This window comes from Thunnus thynnus, chromosome 11 (genome assembly GCF_963924715.1).
Source record: "Thunnus thynnus chromosome 11, fThuThy2.1, whole genome shotgun sequence".
Classification (NCBI taxonomy): Eukaryota; Metazoa; Chordata; class Actinopteri; order Scombriformes; family Scombridae; genus Thunnus; species Thunnus thynnus.
The window spans coordinates 13946744-13966784 of record NC_089527.1 but is presented as its reverse complement, the minus strand read 5'-3'; the positions used below and the strand labels follow the sequence as shown (position 1 = coordinate 13966784).

Below are 20041 nucleotides of genomic sequence, written 5' to 3'. Positions count from 1 at the left end.
CACACTTCCAATGAAGGTATTGGAAAACAAATTAAATGATGGTAATTACAAATCAGAAAAAGATACTATGAACAACAGTCACACCAAAGATATTGTAAAAATTAATCAGTACAGTAAAAAAGAAACTGGATTCACAAAAGTATAAGCTAGCTGTCAAGTTAGCTACATTGATCATGCCAGGAAGAAGCAAAGTATCATAATTTAGATTCAGGGAAAGATAATGGGTTGGGTCAAAATGATCACTTTGTTAAGATTTGAGAAACATGGTTTGGGTTAAAGTTACTACTTCCTCATGTTTAGGCAACCTTCATCATCAAGGCTACAGAAAACACCACAGGGTTAAAGTTAGGGGGCGATCGTAGATACGTTTTTTTTTTTTTTTTAAACGTTCTGACTCACAGTCGGAAACGGGAAACAAACAATGGTGATGTCAGTTAAGCAGCAGCAGCTGCTGTAGAACTGTGTGAGTAGGAGTCACTACCAGCTGAAACCTGCTGCTGGTTGCAGAACAGATAATACTTGCCTTATAATATTTATTATTAATATTCATCTGTGTTTGTGTGTCATCATTTGAAGGCCACAATAGACCAAATTTAGAATTGAGGCTCCCTATAGACAACAATTACAATACCCATCCATTACATAATATGCATTTGAATAAACTGCATCATATCAGAGGGGGATTATATCAATTATGCCATTAGGCCTTTTAATGATACTCCAGTTAATATGTCTATGACTACTACAAGGTAATTATAATGAGTGATAGAAAGAGAAATCTAATAGGTTTCTTTCTGTTCCTTCTCTTTTTCTTCTCCATGGAGGTATTTTCCCTTCTTTTTCTCACTCTTTCAGCTTCTCCCCTACACTTTCTTTTCCTCTCCTCTCCCCTCCTCTGCTGATGTACTCCTTGATAACTTGAGCAGGAGTGCAGACGGGAGGGTAATGCGTTGTGATTCATGTTGAGTGCAGACAGAATAGATGGAGACTAAAGCACACAGCACACATCAGCAGGCCGGTCTCCAGAGTCCCACCAGCCCTCCACACTGTAAAGCTGTCAGAACAGCCTGAGAATCTAATACCTGACTCCACACTGGACTACGCTACACTGCACAATGCATTTTTCATAGTACATAGCAGAGACAAAGCATATTGATTTCTATAGGGTTACAAAGATATGGGCAAGTATTGGCTTTTTTTTTTTTTTTTGGTCAGATTCAGACAAGTCACTGTTGTCCACTTCTTATATGAAATATTTGTTTTCATGTTTTATTCATTGAAGAATCTGTGAATGATTTGCTTCTGAAGTGACATTTTGATGTTATACAAGCATTAACCTTTTAAAATCTGCCAGACCAATTGGAGAGATACGTATAAACTAATGCACAATATATCTAGAATATTAAACATTTTTTGCAACGTTGCAGGTGTAAAAAATAAAGAAAACACACACCAATGTGCAATAAGTCGACTACTATCTCTGCTAGAAAGCAACTATGAAATCATGGTCAGTGTATAAAGACTATATCTTACTTAATAAATAATGGCCTTGCTTTCACTCTAACACAAGAAACTTTAGATATTAGATGATTGGAGTCACTTGGGGCAAACTCTCTTTGACTAGTCCAGTGTCGACACTCAGCTTAAATGGGAACTGTGCCAGTTTTACACACATCAAAGTCTGTTTACATGTCTTGGGGAGTACTGCTGCATATGTGAAGAAAAAAAAAACCCCAAAAACAGTTGTATAAAGCCTTTTGTGGCTCCAGAGGGAGCTGTGCGAAGTCTGATAAATTGCCTGAAGTGACGTAACTTGAAGATGACTAAAAATCCGAGGGTGTAGAGTAAGAAAGAAATGAGCTTACCAGACCTTTGTGGCCCGCTCCTCATCCTGCCAGGTTTTGACGAGGAAGGAGAATGTGTAAAAATAAAAAAAAAGACGATATTGTTGCCTCAGCATTAATTTTGAAACGTTATAACTTTCCTTCCCGAGTTCGACAACGTCATAGGCGTACAATGAGAAATCAGTCAATACTCTTTCAACAGTCACACCTTTTTCAATTTACCTTTCAATTTTTAATTTAACAAGTCATTGCTAAGGCTCACAGTGTTGGTGTTAAATGCTAACAATGCCATTCAGTAGCATAGAAGCTAACTTTTATTTTAACTCACAAACATATGAATTGAACGTTAAAGGTGAAGCTTAAGCCACGATGTGAACATTTCTGTCCATCGGTTTGAATACAACGTACCACACATCTGTGTAATTTTTATGAAGCCGTATAAGAACTCTGAACAATATACAGCATACCTCCACTTTCTTCATCCCTGCCTCAACCCCCATCTGTCTTCATTAAACATGTTAACAAGACTTTGATCTTCTTGCCAATTGGTGATTGTGTGTTAAAAGACAGAAAACATGCACCACTCTGCTTACATGGGTCAGACTTTTAGATCAAAGTGGGATACCTAGCTCCACTCAGAACAGGAAAGGAGTGAGTGTCCCTAATCAAGCTTTATTAGACCAAGATCTTCTTTCTCAGAGTGACCACATAAAAAAGTTTCCTTGGCCTGGCTTGTCTGTCCACTGCTGAGGGCCAGGAGGATGGAGCAGAGCAGGAAAGAACAGGCATGCTTTTGGTCTTTAGACAGGGTGTAATTATTCTGGCTTAAGCTCTTCCAGACCCCATCGCTTCAAGTCTAGTGTTTGACCCATGCTCTCTGATCCAGAGCTGCTATGGGAAATGATTGTACAGGGCAGAGCGAGATCTGCACATGTCTCAGCTCTTACATCACCTTGCATGGACACACTCAATATGCATATACATTGTAGAGCAACACACAGAAACATATACACACACATATACTGACTCCAGTCATCTTCTACAGCCCAGCCAAATCCCCATCACCAGCTGTAACATGGCTGGCTGCCTTTGAAGTGGCCAGCCGGCCTCCGAAGCTTACAGTACCTTGTGAAACACACACACACACACACATTTACACAAACATGCACATACCCTGGCATGGGCTGAAGTAAACACACACATCCCCTCACTGGCAAGTAATACTAATTGATGGATGTTGAGTCACGCTGCGTTTTAGTAGGACGTTGAAAAAAAGGTTACATGTCACTATGCTGTCTGTTAAGTTTGAAGTTATTTGGATGTGTACTGTAGAATGACTTCAGAGTCTGAAGTTACATTAGTTAATCATGGTAACAAATCATTATGCGTTTATGTTTTTTCCAATAACAGATTGTTAGGGCCCGTGGTAATCATGAAGATCTTTTTTATGTGCATCTTTGTCATGATAATCAGCCTTTGCAGATGAAAGTACATCTAGCTCCATTTGTATGGTCATAAGACAACACAAACTCAAGCAATAAATATTAATCACAGTGTTTTGTAGGCAGTGTTTCCATGACAGCACATTATTAATTAGAAGCCAGAGAACTGAAATCTGGACTTGTTTATGTCAGTGACTTTGGGAGTAAAAAAAAAAAAAAAAAAGCTCCTCATTTGAGCATCTGTATTGTTGCATCTTCCATGATTTTATCTTCAGGTGAGTTCGGCGAGGTGTGCAGCGGTCGCTTGAAGCTGCCCAGTAAGAAGGAGATCTGCGTGGCCATCAAGACTCTTAAAGGAGGATACACAGACAAACAGAGGCGGGACTTCCTTGCTGAGGCATCAATCATGGGACAGTTTGATCATCCCAACATCATCAGGCTGGAGGGTGTGGTAACGCGCAGTAAGTGCTCGCATGACTCATTACTCAAAGGCACTTTGAAGGGAATTTTTATATTCGCATGCATCTGTGAAAATAAGGATCGGCTGAAATATCAATCCAGCAATCCAATTTTGTCTTGTACTTTTGATTAATTTGTTCTTGAATTTATATAGGAGTTATGCCACATGCTAATACATTTTTTTTGTGAGTAAATTATGGGTGTTTCAGTGTAGAACTGAATTGAAAAAAAAACAGAAAAGAGAGCAGAGATATGATTTATATTCTCATTCCATAACAGATCTGGCCTCTCAGGAGAGTCTTTTTACCGATTCCGGATCTGCAATTGTCTTTGACAAATGGCTCTAAAGTGGCCGACACTTCTGTGAAAGAGCGCAGGAGTTTTATTGAGTTGCCATGGTGTAAATCTCTGCAGATCAATGGGCTCTGATCAAAGCCTGTGTCCAAAGCAGGCATAAATCCATAAATCCATATCTCTGACTCGCTCCCCTCTGGGCCTTTTTATAAGACTATCATTAGCACGCAGAAGGCCTCTTTAAAAAGGGATGACTGCAGAAAAAGGGAAATAATGAGTCTGAACTTTGTGGCTGAGAAACCAGCCTGGCCTCTATCTCTCCCCGTGGCACTGAGCTTGTTAAGTAGTTCTGCCAGTACGGTTCCTCCAAAGAGTGGAACAGAATACCTGGAGAACTTCCCCTCACTTAATTGTCCTCAGTGTTTGATTCCTTTTATTTTGTCTCATTTGTTCTACTTTTCTTCATCTCTCCCCAACTCTCGTGTAATCTCAACGCCTTAATTGCTCCCTGCTCTTTTTAATTCAATTTGTTTGAATTCTATGACTTTATTGAAGTGACTCATTTGAATCAGAAACAGTTTTTGCCAAATAAGGAGTCAAACCATAACATGCAAACTGCAACAGACAGGACACTTAAATTATATTGTGTTAGTTTATTTATTTATGGTCTTTCTTTATAGTTTATGCAGACATGTCAGGCTTAGTGTCAATAAAAATAGATTACCACTGTATAGGTAGCTTATAGTATTTATCTGACTCATCATTTTGAGTCAAAACTTACATGGAGTATATCACAAAAGTATGCATAAATTATACACTTCTAATTCTGAGAGTAAAATAAAATGATGGAAAGTGAATACAGCACAGTGAGATAGGGATCTAGTTTGATTTTGGACACAATGTAGTTTTCAAATCTGGTTATTTCCTCTTGTCTCACGAAAAGCAAAGCAGTTCTTATTTTCTCATTGGAATCTGCATTCTACGGCCACTTTATTTGTTTATTCATGCGGGTAATCCCTCATCATTGAGAGTGTGTTTGTCTAATACATCTTAAACCACTCTTCCTATGAATGTCCAGCTGGTGAGGAATGCTGCAATAACACTGACTGCGGTTTCATTTGCTGCTTTTAGACTAATAGGGGAAGCCCGAAATTCAGTAGTGTGAGCATTTGTGTGTGTGTGTGTGTGTGTGTGTGTACATGACATTTGGAGGGGATACCCTGAACAGATGTGCGTGAGCTGGAGCAGCATGAGTGCAGGGTATAGTTTTAGAAGGTCCATTTGATATGCTCTCACACACAGACACACACACACTGCTGTGGGGTGATTTATTGAGCTGCTCCTGTTAATTCTTAATAATCCTGAGACTTTCACACCCCATTTACCTTGCTGCTGTTCTTGGCTGATCCACAGGCTGCATATTTTCGGGCACACAAACACACACGCACTCACACACACACACACATACACACACACACACACGCATGTACTCTTCTCTCTCACGCCCGTACACACACACATCCACACTTGCACACATGTACTCACACTTGTGTTCGCAGAACAAAAGGAGCTTGGGGGCCTTTATCTTTGCTGCCAATGTTGAGAATAGAGAGAAGAGAGAAGAGGGCGGAGGACAGGAGGGAGGAACGGGTGTGTGTGTTCCAGTCAGCGACTGTAAAAGCCGTCCGCTGTTAAACGGAGTGATCCATCACAGCCTTTTAGGGATTCTGGGTGTGGGTGGAGGGTGAAACTGTGTTTAAATGGTGAGATTTTTTTTTTTCACTGTAATTGTAGGAGACTATATCGAGAGAACTCATGCTGTTCGGGGAGTTAATTTAGACCAGTTTAGTTTTGAGTTTACCTTCTTTTTTGGCAAAAAAGTAGAAAAGCCTATGTATCATGGACAAACTTACATTAGAAGCCTAATGAAGTCTTTGTAAGGAGAAAATGAGAGGACAAATGGTTTAAATTTCACAGATTCACAAAGTCATAATTTATTTTTTATCTCTAAACCCCAGACTTAACTCAACTGCAACTTCTGTCTGGACTGCCAACACAATGCTTGTTAGATTTTTTTTTATTTTTATTTTTGTTTTGTGAGCATTTTAAACAGTAATTCACATCAGATCTGCTTTGTTCAGATCTGCTTTGATTTAATTAAAGGAATCAAGTGAGCCAACTCTCATCATTATTACTGTAATGAAACATTTATTATTTTCCAATGAGGGTGGTAATATATTTGTTTCTGATTCCATCATCCTCTCCACGCAGCTCTTGTCATTCCTGAAAAATTTTTTTTTTAAAAGTCTGTCTCACCAGATGTGGGGAGGGTTCACATTAATACATGCAAGAGGGATAGAAAGCAGAGGGAGGGATGAGGGTGATGGGGAAAGAGAGGCAGGGATGATAGAGAAAAGGTAGGTCGGGAATTAAAGGGGGAAGTGTGGGGGGGGAGGAGGTAGGAGGGCACATTAATCAGAATAAAATGGAGAAGAAGCATACGGCTGGTGGTAAGTCGAGTGAAGCAGCAAGAACAAAGCCATCTGGGACACAAACAAGTCCTGACACCGGGGCTGTTCATTTAACAATGGCTGATTTAAAGGTTTCTTAAAGAGATTTTTTTTTTTTCTTTCTTCTCCTGTAATAAACCTCGTGTTGGCCGTAGTCTGATCAGGTACAGATGATAGCAGGCAGCATGGATTTACAGCCAGATCTTCCACAGAAATAAAGATGTCACACTTTGACAGCTGACCCGCTGCCCTTAAAGCTATAACTTGGATCATTTCATTTTGCTGAATACATGTGTGTGTGTGTGTGCATGTGTGTATGTATGTGTGACAGACAGAGAGTGAGTGAGTTGAACCTGGTCCCTATCATGCCCCATGTATGTCTGCTTTAAGTCAAGTTACAGCCCTCCCTGTTGACTCTTATATGACTTTACCAGTTTCAGAGAATAAATCTGAAATCAATATGATGTTGGAGTACGAAAGGTTTTTGTTTGGATGGCTGTTCAGCTGCACACAGCAAAACAAGCAAAAGTCATTGAACTCACTTTCTGAGTTATACGACTGATAAGATCAGAGCCGGATTAAATGGATAGATTACACGAGGCAGACTGTATTTTCGATTTTTTTTTCCGAGTCTTCGGGCGGAGAGGGTCTTGCAGCAGCCGGTAATTGAGGCTGGCTTGTTGGCTTTGAAATTGCAGGGCCTGAAAGAAACTTGTGTGAAGCCCCTCTCTGCCGTTTTCTTTCTTCATTTTTCTTTTTTTTGCGCTTTGCTGAACCTGAAAGCATACGAATACCAAAAAGCTGCTACTGTAGCCTGTATGTTGCTGCTCCTAACTGAACCGGAAATATTTTTTCCCGCACATTAACGCTAATATAAAGTTGTATATGTTTTGTTTTTTTTAAATAAATAAATAAGTAAATATATAAATATTGAAGTAACGTTTTAGATCAGATTTTTATATTTTTAAGATATTTTCTATATATTTGAAAATTGGTGTCACACATTATTTTACCCCTCTGTGTGGGCCCCCTAGTGGCAATGAGGCCCTAGGTATGTAACTAGAATGCCTGTACATGGATTCGACTCTGGATAAAATGTGACTATAGATTGAAATCTCTTCTTCTGTCACAGGTAAACCCGTCATGATTGTCACAGAGTACATGGAGAACGGATCTCTGGACAGCTTCTTGAGAGTAAGTAATATTATTTGTACACTGTCAAACACACACACACACACATACACTGTATGTTTAGAGTCTAGAATGGATCATAATGCATCATAGAGGTCCCTGAGGCAGCTTAGGGAACCAATACTGAAAGAACACATACTATTTTACAAGGTTTTTAACTTCATGGTGAGGTGTTAAAAAGTGTCTCGCACCTGTGCAACACACAGTCCACACTGTGTTTACATTACATACTGGGTCACTTGGTCAAGCAGTACAGTAAATCTTAGACATTACATTTTAAAATTACATTTGCTTACATAGCTTGCATTTGTAATGCTCAACAATGACATTTTTTCAAACAGGTGTTAAAAGTGTAGGAGTTTATGAGAACATGCAGGAGTTTATTGTATCAGAGCTGGAATAAAATAGCGGTGTGAGGAATCTATATTTATGGTGTTGAAATGCTGTCGTCTCTGACCATCATGAATTAAATCTTACTTCCTCTGTGCTTTGAAAAACAGACATGGCATAAAAAATCTCTAAATAAAAAAGTAGATCTGTTTAGTTATTTCAATTGTGGACAATGCAGTTGTGTAAAAATGAACATCAGCACTTCCACAGATTACAGAGATCAGTCTAATATAATACCTGACATATATATTTTAAAAATGTGCAAAAAAGTGTACTGATAATTAAGAAATGATTAGTGTTATTATTACTATTATTAAAAATAGTAAATAAATTAAAAATGTGCTCAGATGGTGGTTGTAAGGCTCTAGATTACAGTAAATACTGTACCTTAGGAATGTTGCTTTCAGCAGTTCCGACTGTTTCAGATATAGAGTTTATCAAAGTTTATCAGTTGTTGTTTTTTTTACAGTTAATTGTGTGCCTACTGCTCCCCTGTCATGCTTCTGTCTCTAAAGGAGTAATTGACATGCCTCACTGAAATTAGTCAAAGCACAACAGCCAAGCCATAACACTGGCATGCAAGCATCTGTACTGACGCCTGTTTTAAGCCTTTTCCTTATGTCTGCACAGCATCCAGACACGTACTGGAGGAGTAGCTGTTGTTTTCTGACATTTTGCCAGAGGCCTGCACTTCATCACTGAAAATATGTCATATGTGCAAACACACACACACACACACACACACACACACACACACACACACACACACACACACACACACACACACATGCAAATTCATAGCTTATGCATTGTAGCTTATGTGCGTGTTCTGAATCTGCAAAGCTTTGAAGTGACTCAGCCAGGTGGTCCGGCCACTAATTGCTCCAGACAAAATGGGAAGTGAGGTGGGCCCGGATGGTTTTCAAAGAAAAACACACTCATCTCACAGTCATCTCGCAAATGACGTGGTCTTTGACAAACAGAGCAGACTAGAACATTGACACAGTCACGGTATACTCGATAGATAGATAGATAGATAGATATTCTGTTTTTTATTAGTGTTTTATCATTTTCAGTGTGCACTCCCCTCATGTCTCTTCTGTTTATTTTACTTTCCCATCCAGACAGCAGCAGCAGCTCACAAGACATATAGGCTTACTCATAAACACTTAGCTGTATAAACTAGTGTAAACACTTCCTCTTGCCAATGCAAACAGGAAAAAAAACAGTTTATTTTTTCGTCCAGCACTTTGCAAACATTCTGTAGAGCTAAAAAAATCCAATGTATAATCCAAATGAGATCTTCAGGATTTGAATCATAAACTGATTACTAGACAATTTGATACTGTACAATGGAAATGCAATGTACCAATATTAGTAAGTTTTGACCTGATATGGCTTTCTGATGATCAACACCAATGTTCCCGTATCTGCTACCTTTTAAATTTTACAGTTTTAATGTTATGGATGGATGGAGTGAGATATATACTTTTTATTTTAAGCATTCTGTGTTCTCCCTGGAAATACCTGTCACAGAAGAGTAGCCTGTAAAAACTGTATTTTAGACTCTGTGACTCTTTAATCAAATAGATAATATCATATATGAAATGGATGACAATCACTGCAGGGATGTGGAAAAATAACTTTAAAATTATATATTGGTCTGATCCTAATTTCCATACATTACTGTGGCTCTGGCTTTGGGATTTCACAGTTGAACTGAAGATGAGGTACAGAATGTCAAAGGTGGTTTTTAAAGGTTAATGAAAATTCTGTGGATACTAATGTTGAAAAGGTTTCATTTTATGCAAATAATCAGAAAGGTCAGACTCCCTTTGTGTTCTATGTAATATACATTAAAAGTGTGGCATTAACAGTGTACGCCCGCTCTTTTCTTTCTCCCTTTCTTCTTTCTTTCTCTTAGAAACATGATGCCCAGTTTACAGGCATCCAGTTGGTTGGCATGCTGCGCGGCATCGCCTCAGGCATGAAGTATCTGTCAGACATGGGTTACGTTCACCGAGACCTGGCAGCTCGAAACATCCTCGTCAACAGCAATCTGGTGTGTAAAGTGTCAGACTTCGGCTTGTCCCGAGTTCTGGAGGATGACCCGGAGGCCGCTTACACCACCAGGGTGAGCTGAAACACAAACACAAACTAAGGACATAAATGACAGCATGAACAAATAGGTACGGCATTGTTCTGGGGAACACCGTTTCATTCAGGAATGCATCACTGAAAATGCAGCGTTATATAAAACTCCCTCAGAGCAGCAAAGGAACTGCTATTAATACTGCTACTATAATCTTATAGCACTAAAACTAGCTACTGATTTCACTCACAGAGCCTAAACTAAAGCACACACACATACACTCCCTTTTCCATTCTCCTGGCAACGTAGGGAAACACATAAATAAAAACAGAGTTGTGATGAGACTAACATAAATCCACAGAGCTTCAACTACCTGAATCACAGCACAGAAATGACAAACAAACACCAACTTGGGAGGTCATGGAAAGGACTACACAAAGCACCATGTGCTCTGGTGGGATGTATTACATTGATAAGAATGTTGCATGTCTGTATTTGTGTGGTCAAATGCTTGTTGAGACATCCACTATCCAAACATCCACACCAATAGTCTACTGAAGCTCTAAAGAATTTGTTTGTAGTTTATCATTTGTGGTCCAAGCCCTCAGCCTAAGGCAAGGTGAGTTTATTTGTACGGCGTATTTCATAGACAAGGGCAATTCAAGTGGCATTACATAACACATTGAAATATTAAAAAAAGAGAAAGAAACAGCATGAAATGTTAAAATTAAAATTTAAAAGAATAGAAACTTTAAAAGAAATACAAACAGTTAAGAACAGAAACGGATTGATAAAGATGTAGAAATTTGAACACTTGTGGAGGTTTGATGTGCCCTGACCCTGATTCTGATGATGACACAGTAGTGTCGAAACATTAGTCTGTTTGCACAAAGGCTGCAAATTAATCAGTGTGCTCCAGTCCCTTCTGTTTTTTGAAGTCTGCTGTCCTAAACTGAGAAGCTGCTTTTTGTTGGAAGATGCGTGGAGAACCCTGTTTCTACTTGTACCCTAGTTTGTGACTTTTTGTTTTTTGTTCATTTTTTATGCCCATTGTTTCCTGTCATATTTATTGCTCTTGGATGAGATTTACAACTTTGCATTTGAAACTTTCCCTCAACTGTCTTTGTTTTGAGACAAATGTTTTTTAGATAATTAGCTATACTGAACAACATTTTGGATTGCAAATGATTAGATTAGCCTAAACAGGAATGGAGTTACCATAGCAACCTTACCATATATCTTCTGCGGGAAATCTGTTTTACCTCACCTTGAATCTTCTTGAGATGTTTCTTAAAAGATACCTTGAGGGCAAAAACATCTACCTGAATCCATCAATTGGTTGAGTTAATTTCTTTAGAAACCATCGACGCTATCTTGAAAGTAATGTGAAAACATTGGTTTGCAAAGATTTATACTGGAAATACTGAAAATGATCTCACTTTTCTTGAGGAGCATGTCACACAATGAAACACAACCATCAGGCACGCCATGCTCCAGGCATTCAGCTATTCTTTCTGCAATGTGTGTGGTCATTTTCATCATAAGATCCTGTGGTCTAGACCATGCGTGCAGCTCCTTTTAAACACAGTATAATTTTCTGGCTGAGAATTGCTTGTCAAATAAACAGTCAGTGTGCCGTTTGCCTTTCTCCCAGAAATACATAATCTAAAATAATAAGACAGAATAATAAACTTTGCCATGTTACAGTAACTGACAATGCTCCACACATGTGAGCAGATTGCCATCCAGCCCTCTCTGGAACTCTTTTTTTTTTGGGTGGCCTATATTCATTAGGCAAAATCAGAAGTTTTTATTGGATTGTGTGTGTCAAGTGTTTGTATGATGTTCATACATCTTACTCTTTAAAGGCCCCATGAAACGGAAGTTAGCTTCTGTACTTTGACATATTTCCCAGTGAAATGGAATATTTTGACGGTGTGTAGTTAGTAGAGGGATTTAAATCAAATCCCTTGCATTTGATTGGACCACTAAAAATGGGTGGGCTACAGCTACACAGGACTGTTGGCTCCACACACACCCAAACCTGTTGTTAGATCAGGAGTAGGACAAGGAAGAGATGAATGAATCAGGCCACTATGATCCACAAATGGTGAAGTGCAGTTTTATAGAGTGATTTGGCTAGCTAATCGCACACAATCACATTTGATTGGATGAACTTTTGTAAACGCCCCTGAGTGCAGGATGAGTCATCAAACATCTGAAACCATTTTTGACATATGAAATATGATTTTTTGACATATATAAGGCATATAATAAGAGATAAATGAACAATTAACACAGGCACACTGGATTAAAACTGGCAAAATGTATTTTTCATTTCATGGGGCCTTTTCATGGGCCATCTCTTAGAGGAGCAGATGGGTGCAGTATGAGTTTAAAGGCAACGTGTGTGTGTGTGTGTGTGTGTGTGTGTTCATTTGTTCACCCATGTGTGTGATTTTGTGTTTTTTCTGTTATACATTCCAGGTATTAGGTAGAGTAGAAGTAGAAGAGAGTTTTAGCAGGCAGCGTGTGTGACTGCACAGCACCAGGCAAGAGCTGAGTGACTTGGCCAATAACTCTGTTAGCTTTGGCTGCTATCGGCCTCCTTTCCTCAGCTCCATTTTCTTCATTTGTTCTGCTTCTCAGCTTGAATGACAAATGCAGCAGACACCACAGTGAGAAATTATGCAGGAAACGTTGGATTATGGTTTGATTAGTGGGTTTTTTCTTTTTTTTTTTTTTTGTTTCTGCCTTAAAGTTGATGCAGATACTTTTTAATTAAAACTGACCGATATTTTTTGTTGCAGTAATATTCAATGCGTCTTTAGATGAGTTTTTAGATTTTTTTTAGAAAAAATATTTAAATATATAAAATTATTTTTGTTATATTTATACTTATGTGGGAAAGCTAATTAATCATAGGACACCCAAATTGTCACACACACACACACACACACACACAAGAAATGCTTCTACATGTCCAGCAGCTCCTTGAGGCAACATGAGACTGTAGTTCCCACTGCAGATTTTCCCACACTGGAAATAATAATAATAATATTTCAGATAACTGTTCAAGTTCTGAATCTATGGTTGCGATCAACATGCTTAAGTCCAAACCGCAGAGCCCATAGGGGCTACAGTGTTTCAGAACAGCCCTTAAAATTGTCTGAATCTCCAGGACACCTAGGCCTTTCCATGTGACATGAACCTACATTTCAGATCCAGACTGCTCTTATATATAATTTCAAAACTTCTCCACAGTTTTTACTGTAATACTGCTCTTTGTCCTGACAATCTGTTTTTGAGGATATGATTTTGCCATGTTATATGTCTGACATCTACGGTCTTTTACAGATTTTTGCACAAAAGTTAATCAATGAAAGAACATAGTAATGTCCAGTAGCAAGATTGTGATGCAAAATATTGATTTATTAAATGATTGGTTGATCGACTGACTGACTAATTGATTGATTAATCTTTGTCTTACTTTCTGTGTCTCAGGGAGGTAAGATCCCTATCCGGTGGACGGCTCCAGAGGCTATTGCCTACAGGAAGTTTACATCAGCCAGTGATGCATGGAGTTATGGCATTGTGCTCTGGGAGGTGATGTCATACGGGGAACGGCCTTACTGGGAGATGTCTAATCAGGATGTGAGTACAAAGATGCCCAGTCAACTTCCTGTTGCAGGGACGTCTGTATGGCTCAGGAATATAAACATCCATCCACCACTGCACCAGTGCCGCTAGCTTGGCATATTTGAGAGGTTTCATTGATGGGAAATAGGCTAGGAAACTAGTACTGCAACAATCTCCAGCAGTAACAGTGAGAGTTATCAGTAATATAGAAACCAGTGCAAATGGGATTGGCCATTCTAAATTTGGTAAAAATGTAGAAAAAAAATGTTGAAAAAGTAATCCAAAACAATATAAAACATGGAAGAGAAAACCACAGATGTGTTACAATAAGGCACTCTAAACAGATTCTGACTCTGTTTACACCTCTAAGTCAATTAAGGTTAGAGAAGTAGTATTGGGTTCTGTCATACAAAAACGCAATAAAGGATCAACTTTACTTTTGTGTACTATGTAAAACCCTGATAATGAAAACAGTAACTACTACAATAGAGCATGGTAGATGTTGTTTTGCTGCTAAATGTACAGTACCAGTCAAAAGTTTGGACTGTATCTCATCTGTCCTTTCTCAAATCTTATATTTTCTTTCCCACATCAAGGTAATAAAGGCTGTAGATGAGGGTTACCGCCTCCCACCACCCATGGACTGCCCTGCTACCCTATACCAACTGATGTTGGACTGCTGGCAGAAGGAGAGGAACAACCGGCCTAAGTTTGAACAGATAGTCAGCATCCTGGATAAACTCATACGCAACCCCGGTAGCCTCAAAATCACGGCCAACACCACATCCAGGTACCCTACAGATATGTAACTTTTCCCTCTTCGTGTTTGTTGTCTTCCATATTTTCTGGTAATACAAATGATAGACCCATACATCGTTCAGACCAGTTCATAAACAATTTTTCAAAAAACATCAAAAAATCTTGAATGTAAATTTAATGTCATTACAATTTGCTGTGTGAAAGATAATGTTAATCATTTAGAATTTTACACATGTAATTAAATTTGCAGCTTTTGTCTCCTGCTGTGGTTCCCATGTATCTGACTAACAGACACCTGCCACCAGACAATCCAATACCAGAGGTAGCACAGAATTATGGGTTATTGCAGGTCATAGCATTTTCTGCTTATTGGCGATCAAAAAGCATTGGGACAATAATGGCAGTTGTAGCTTATGAAGCACTGTTATTCATTATCAATGTAATGGACAATACAAAAGACAAAGGCTGTATGTCTAAATAATTTTTTTCTAAATTATTTTCAAATTTTCTAAATAATTTTTATCCTTTCCCATCTAATGTTATATTTCTCTTTACTTGTCCTTTTGTTTTAATGTTATTTCTCCTTTGTGGAGACCACCATTCTCTCAGGGGACTCTGTGGAATCAGGGAAGCCCATGTACAGTTGTCAATTCTGGGCGGGAAGGGGGCTAAGCACGGGGTCTGCAGCCGGCTGTGGTATTATGGAGACGTCAGAGCTCATAACATTGACTAATGATTTCTTAAGAAAGTGAAAATAGGTCCCTTGGAGTTTGCATGTAATTTTCCTGATTGGCTTTTAACACTGGGTGAGCACAGGCTGGCCGACAGAGGAGTGTGTGGTGATTTATGAGAACTGTGTGTGTGTGTGTGTGTGTGTGTGTGTGTGTGTGTGTGGTGGCAGTTGCACAGCGGGAGCAGCTGTACTCAACTCCACACACCTCGTTTGTCGCAGGGCTGTCCTGGCTGGTTAATGGAGCACCCCCTCCTCCACAAGCTCAGACCACAGTCTAGGACCAGAGTAGAGCATCTGGAGGCTTCAGGGGTGGGACCTGGTCAGAGTTTACTGTCTCTGTATATATGGATGGAGAGGGGCTGGGGTCAGTGGGCCAAGGTTGGCTGTCAGAGACTAATTATAGGCCATTGAGAGTCCAATCAAGGTTAGAGGCCACTATCTATCAGACAGGCTTTACAGGGTGTCTAAAATATATGAGATCACAGGTTATAATGGCTCCACAGAATAATGTGTTTGCATTTAACAAAGCACAGGAATGGCTGCAGCCAAAGGGCTAGAATACAATTACTACTTCTGTGCAAGGGTCAGTGATGTACTGCTACAGATGTAGTTGGATATGGCTTTTTACATAATAAACATTTCCCCCAAGCCTTGCAAGGCAAAATTTATAATGACAAGCCTCTATGAACATGTAACTACAAATCAAATCTATAATATTACTCCTCTGTGATTCATTTTCAAACAGCCTCTATCTAGAGAATAAGGGTCTTTGCTTCATGTTCAATTGTTGAGCTGGAAATGGGGTTGGAGATGAGACAAGAGCTAATCCATTTCCTGGTGAAAGAAGTGGGACTGGAGCTGTAGCCATGGCTGCAGATGGAATTGAGCTGAGATCTATGTTGGTGTGGATCTTGGTCTGTAGGATAAGGTGGTTGGGAATGTGGGAAAATTGGTGAAAGGAAACCAGTTGACATTTTGGGAAATATGTGTAGTTACTTACTTGCCTCTTCCTGGAATCTTGAATCATTGTGAAGCTGACGGGAAGTTCCTGTGTTCGGCCAAGAAATAAACCCACCCCCACACCCCAACACCCCCTTAAAACCACAATGTGTCTGTTTCCAGTCTTTGTGCTAAGCTAAGCTAGCCAACTGTTGGTGTTAGCGTCATATATACCGTGCAGACATGAGAGTGGTATTTATTTTCTCATCTAACTCTCAGCAAAAAAGTGAATAAGCATATCACTCAACATGTCCAATTCATCGTTTAAGGGAAGAATGAAGATATATGGGCAAAGATATAAGGAAACTATGAAAAGGCAAACAATAGGGCAACACCATCCGTCAGCTGCGTAAGTCAAAATGTTAAGTGCTAGAGGGCTGAATGGGGGTACAGTGCACAAAAGATAGGGGACGGCAGACTTATTAATGCTGATGTTTTGGGTATTAACCAATTTGAACATTTTCAAGTCAACACATCTCTTAAACACCCACTTAAACTCTATACTGAAACTCTGGCATGTAATATAAATCAAGAGTTCAAAGTAAGAATCATGCATGCATGAGTGGAATCAAATCAAAATGTCACACTTGAAGCAATTTAGGTTAATAGCTTCCCTCAGACCACCTGAGTAGTATTGATTAAAACTACATCACATCCATCATATCCAACAGAGGCAAGGGATGCCAAATAGCTGCTTAATTTAAACGGCCAATACCGGTCTTATATGTCGGTCTAACCTCTCCATGGGACACCCTGGGAATTGCTCCAGTAACACAGTGAAAGGTGAATTCCTCTCACACTGTCCTGCCCACATGTATCTGTTCAAGCTCTTCTCCTCATCCACCTCTCCTCTATACTCCCTTGAGAGCTCTAAAAACAAGAGACTACACAGCCCTGGTTATTTGGAGGTCAAAAGAATGAAAGATAGAGCAAGAGAGGGGAAGGGAAATGAAAACTAGAAGGGGGGTATACTTTATTCTCTCTCCGGCCTATATATACTTCCTTCTGTTGAGCGGGTGTTTTCTGTGCTCCTATGGTGTTAAGTCCACGAGGGGGTTTTGAAACTCCCTCTGCCGTCAGACAGATGCTTTCTTTTGCTCTTTATTTTCCCCTTCATCGCATTCCTCTGTTTCTCTGTTTTCTCACCAATCATCATGTCTCTTGTGTTGCCGTGAGATGTTGCTGAAAATGCAACAACAAAGGAAACAAAGAAAATGATAAGGGAGGGGAAACAAGGTCATTTACAGTTTACCTCCTGGAGGAGAAAGAGGAGAGGGGAAAAGAAAGCAGATGATATAGCGGGAAAGGAGATCAGAGGAGAAAAAAAGGAAAAGTGGTACATGAGCAAATACAAGGAGAGGAGAGAATCAATAATCTTGCAAAAAAATCTGAACACTAACAGCCCAAAAGTGAAAATATAAAACATATATGTACTGTATATATCTCAGTGTTTATCCCAGCTGGTTTTGCAGCAAATGCATATTGGAAAAAAAGTCATTTTTTTGGCACTTTCATAAAAAAAGATGAGACTGTTCTCTCAGGGAGATTCAGACACTTCCTTATTTCCCCCTCATGCAAACCGCCCCCACCCTCTATCCCTCAATCCCCTCTTTTTCCTACACACCAGTCTCTCCAGGGGGTCCTGAGGGCCCCTCAGCCTTTTGACAGGCCTCTGATCTGGCAGGAAAAGACTCAATCATTGTAACAACACCCACTCCACCACCTCAAATGCACCCCTGCCCCAACTCTCCTTTTTCTTCCCTTTTTCCTGTCTCTGTTTGAGATGTCAACTCACTCTCCTTCTCTCTTTATACCTCTTTGTTGGCGTCAGTGTTGCTTGATCGCAGCTTGATGATTTTCTGTAATACAGGTTATTAGATTATAAATCAAAAGACATTGAATTAACATGTAGCAAAGGGTGCAGAGAATGTTTCTTCTTTAACAATACAATATACATCCGACTTCCAGATAAAATATAAAATGTAGGATCTTAACATTTTTTCATGTTTCATTCAGAAATAAGCTGTTGATCAAGTAGAAACTGAAGTAAATATAATTGAAAATGTAATAATTTAAAAAACTTTATATGGTATTGTGTTCCAAAAAGAAACACAGTAACTACCTCCAGCATTTCGAAGCAGAGTATGCTCTTTATGAGAGGTAAGAGATGGCTACTAATAAATTTCATCCCAAAACAGTTAACAAAGTGCACAGGATTTATCAAATTTGCAACTCCACACACATTTCTTTGAGTTCTAATGCCACTTCTGATGCCACAAAATGCCACTTTGCAGAATATTTTAAATTAATTTTGTAGCACAAGAAAATTAATTTGAATTCTTGAGAACTTTAATAGCTTTTTTTTTTTTTCACCTGTCTTATGATTCACACCTTCCTAATTCCATGAACCCTGAATAATATTTCCCAGACTCTCACGCACATAAGCACACACAATGGCTCCAAACCTCACTGCCAGTCCAAATCAGTTAGGCAGAGGTGGACTTCCTGTTGTTATAATTAGTTTATTTATAAGGCTATGAATAGTATTCCCTGAGGGAGAACTACTCTTTTTTTCTATCCTGTCCTGCCCTGTTCGCAAAAGCTCTATTCCACTGTGTGTGTGTGTGTGTATGTGTGTGCTTGTCTTGATACAGGTGCCTTTGTCTGATGTGCGAGACAGGTGTAGAGTGTGATAAAAAAGAGCGCACCAGTTGCAACCCATTTTTGATTGCCATTCACAAATTTAGCAATAAACACACAAACTGCTGTTACTAATCCTTCTTTGGTTTTCACTGTTCATTGTGTTTTGAGACTCAGTTTGACTTCATGTGGTTTGACCTGGTTTCCCATTTCCTGCCTTGATGTAATCAAGTTTCACACAGCAGAGGGGAGTCATATTTATATAAAGCACAGCAACAGTAGTGACATCAGAGATTAGACATTAATTAGGAAAATAGCTTTCTGTCATTTTAGTCTCTCCCTCCACTCTCAAGCTGTAATACTCCTCTCCCTCGCTCTCTGTACTGTATGTCATTCTACCTCTCTCGTTAACCCCCCCATCCCCACCTTCAACAACTATCAGTCACAGCTAGTCAGAACAGTGCCTGCAGCCTTTCCTTCACCCTCTACTGTTGACTGAGCACTCTAAAGCCCAATGCAGTTCATTTAATTTGATTTAATGCAATTGAAACCATCAAGTGTAATCAAATCTAATGTTGCATTTTTCTGCATGGTACATGTACTGCAGGAAACAGTAATGACATTAGACAGAAACCGATGCCGCTTTTGTTAGCAATCTTGTTCTTGAATATGTTAAATATATTATGGAAATAATTTTTGTGGCGGTTTGATTTCCCCCATGTATTCAAATCACAAAGGCATTGCGCAGGTTTACTGGAAGCCTATGCAACAGACACATAAGAGGCCATAAGAGTCTTGTGAGTGTGTGTGTGTGTGTGTGAGTGTGTGCATATGTGTATGGCTCCCTGATGAGGGATCAGATCAAGTGGTCTGGTTTATATTAAGTACTGCAGGTATCCAAGCACAATATAAAAATGGAAAAAATAAACACAAATTCAACTAATTGAGAGAAGACAAATTGCTGAAACAATATTTTATCAATGCCACGTTTTAGCCAGTAGGCCTGCACGTACTATGTGAATATGTTAATCATGGTTGCACTGAAAATC

The 20041-nt window shown here is 39.3% G+C and overlaps 1 protein-coding gene across 6 annotated transcripts in view; it reads left to right on the top strand.

The window, feature by feature from the left end:
* The window catches only part of epha3 (eph receptor A3), a 103340-nt gene that overhangs the window by 72208 nt on the left and 11091 nt on the right, over window positions 1-20041 (top strand). For all 6 annotated transcript variants that reach the window (XM_067603264.1, XM_067603267.1, XM_067603265.1 and 3 more), the window contains 5 exons: window positions 3562-3747; window positions 7682-7743; window positions 10055-10264; window positions 13727-13876; window positions 14458-14651. In XM_067603264.1, the coding sequence (XP_067459365.1) occupies window positions 3562-3747; window positions 7682-7743; window positions 10055-10264; window positions 13727-13876; window positions 14458-14651 (802 nt within the window). The remainder of the gene's footprint in view (window positions 1-3561; window positions 3748-7681; window positions 7744-10054; window positions 10265-13726; window positions 13877-14457; window positions 14652-20041) is intronic.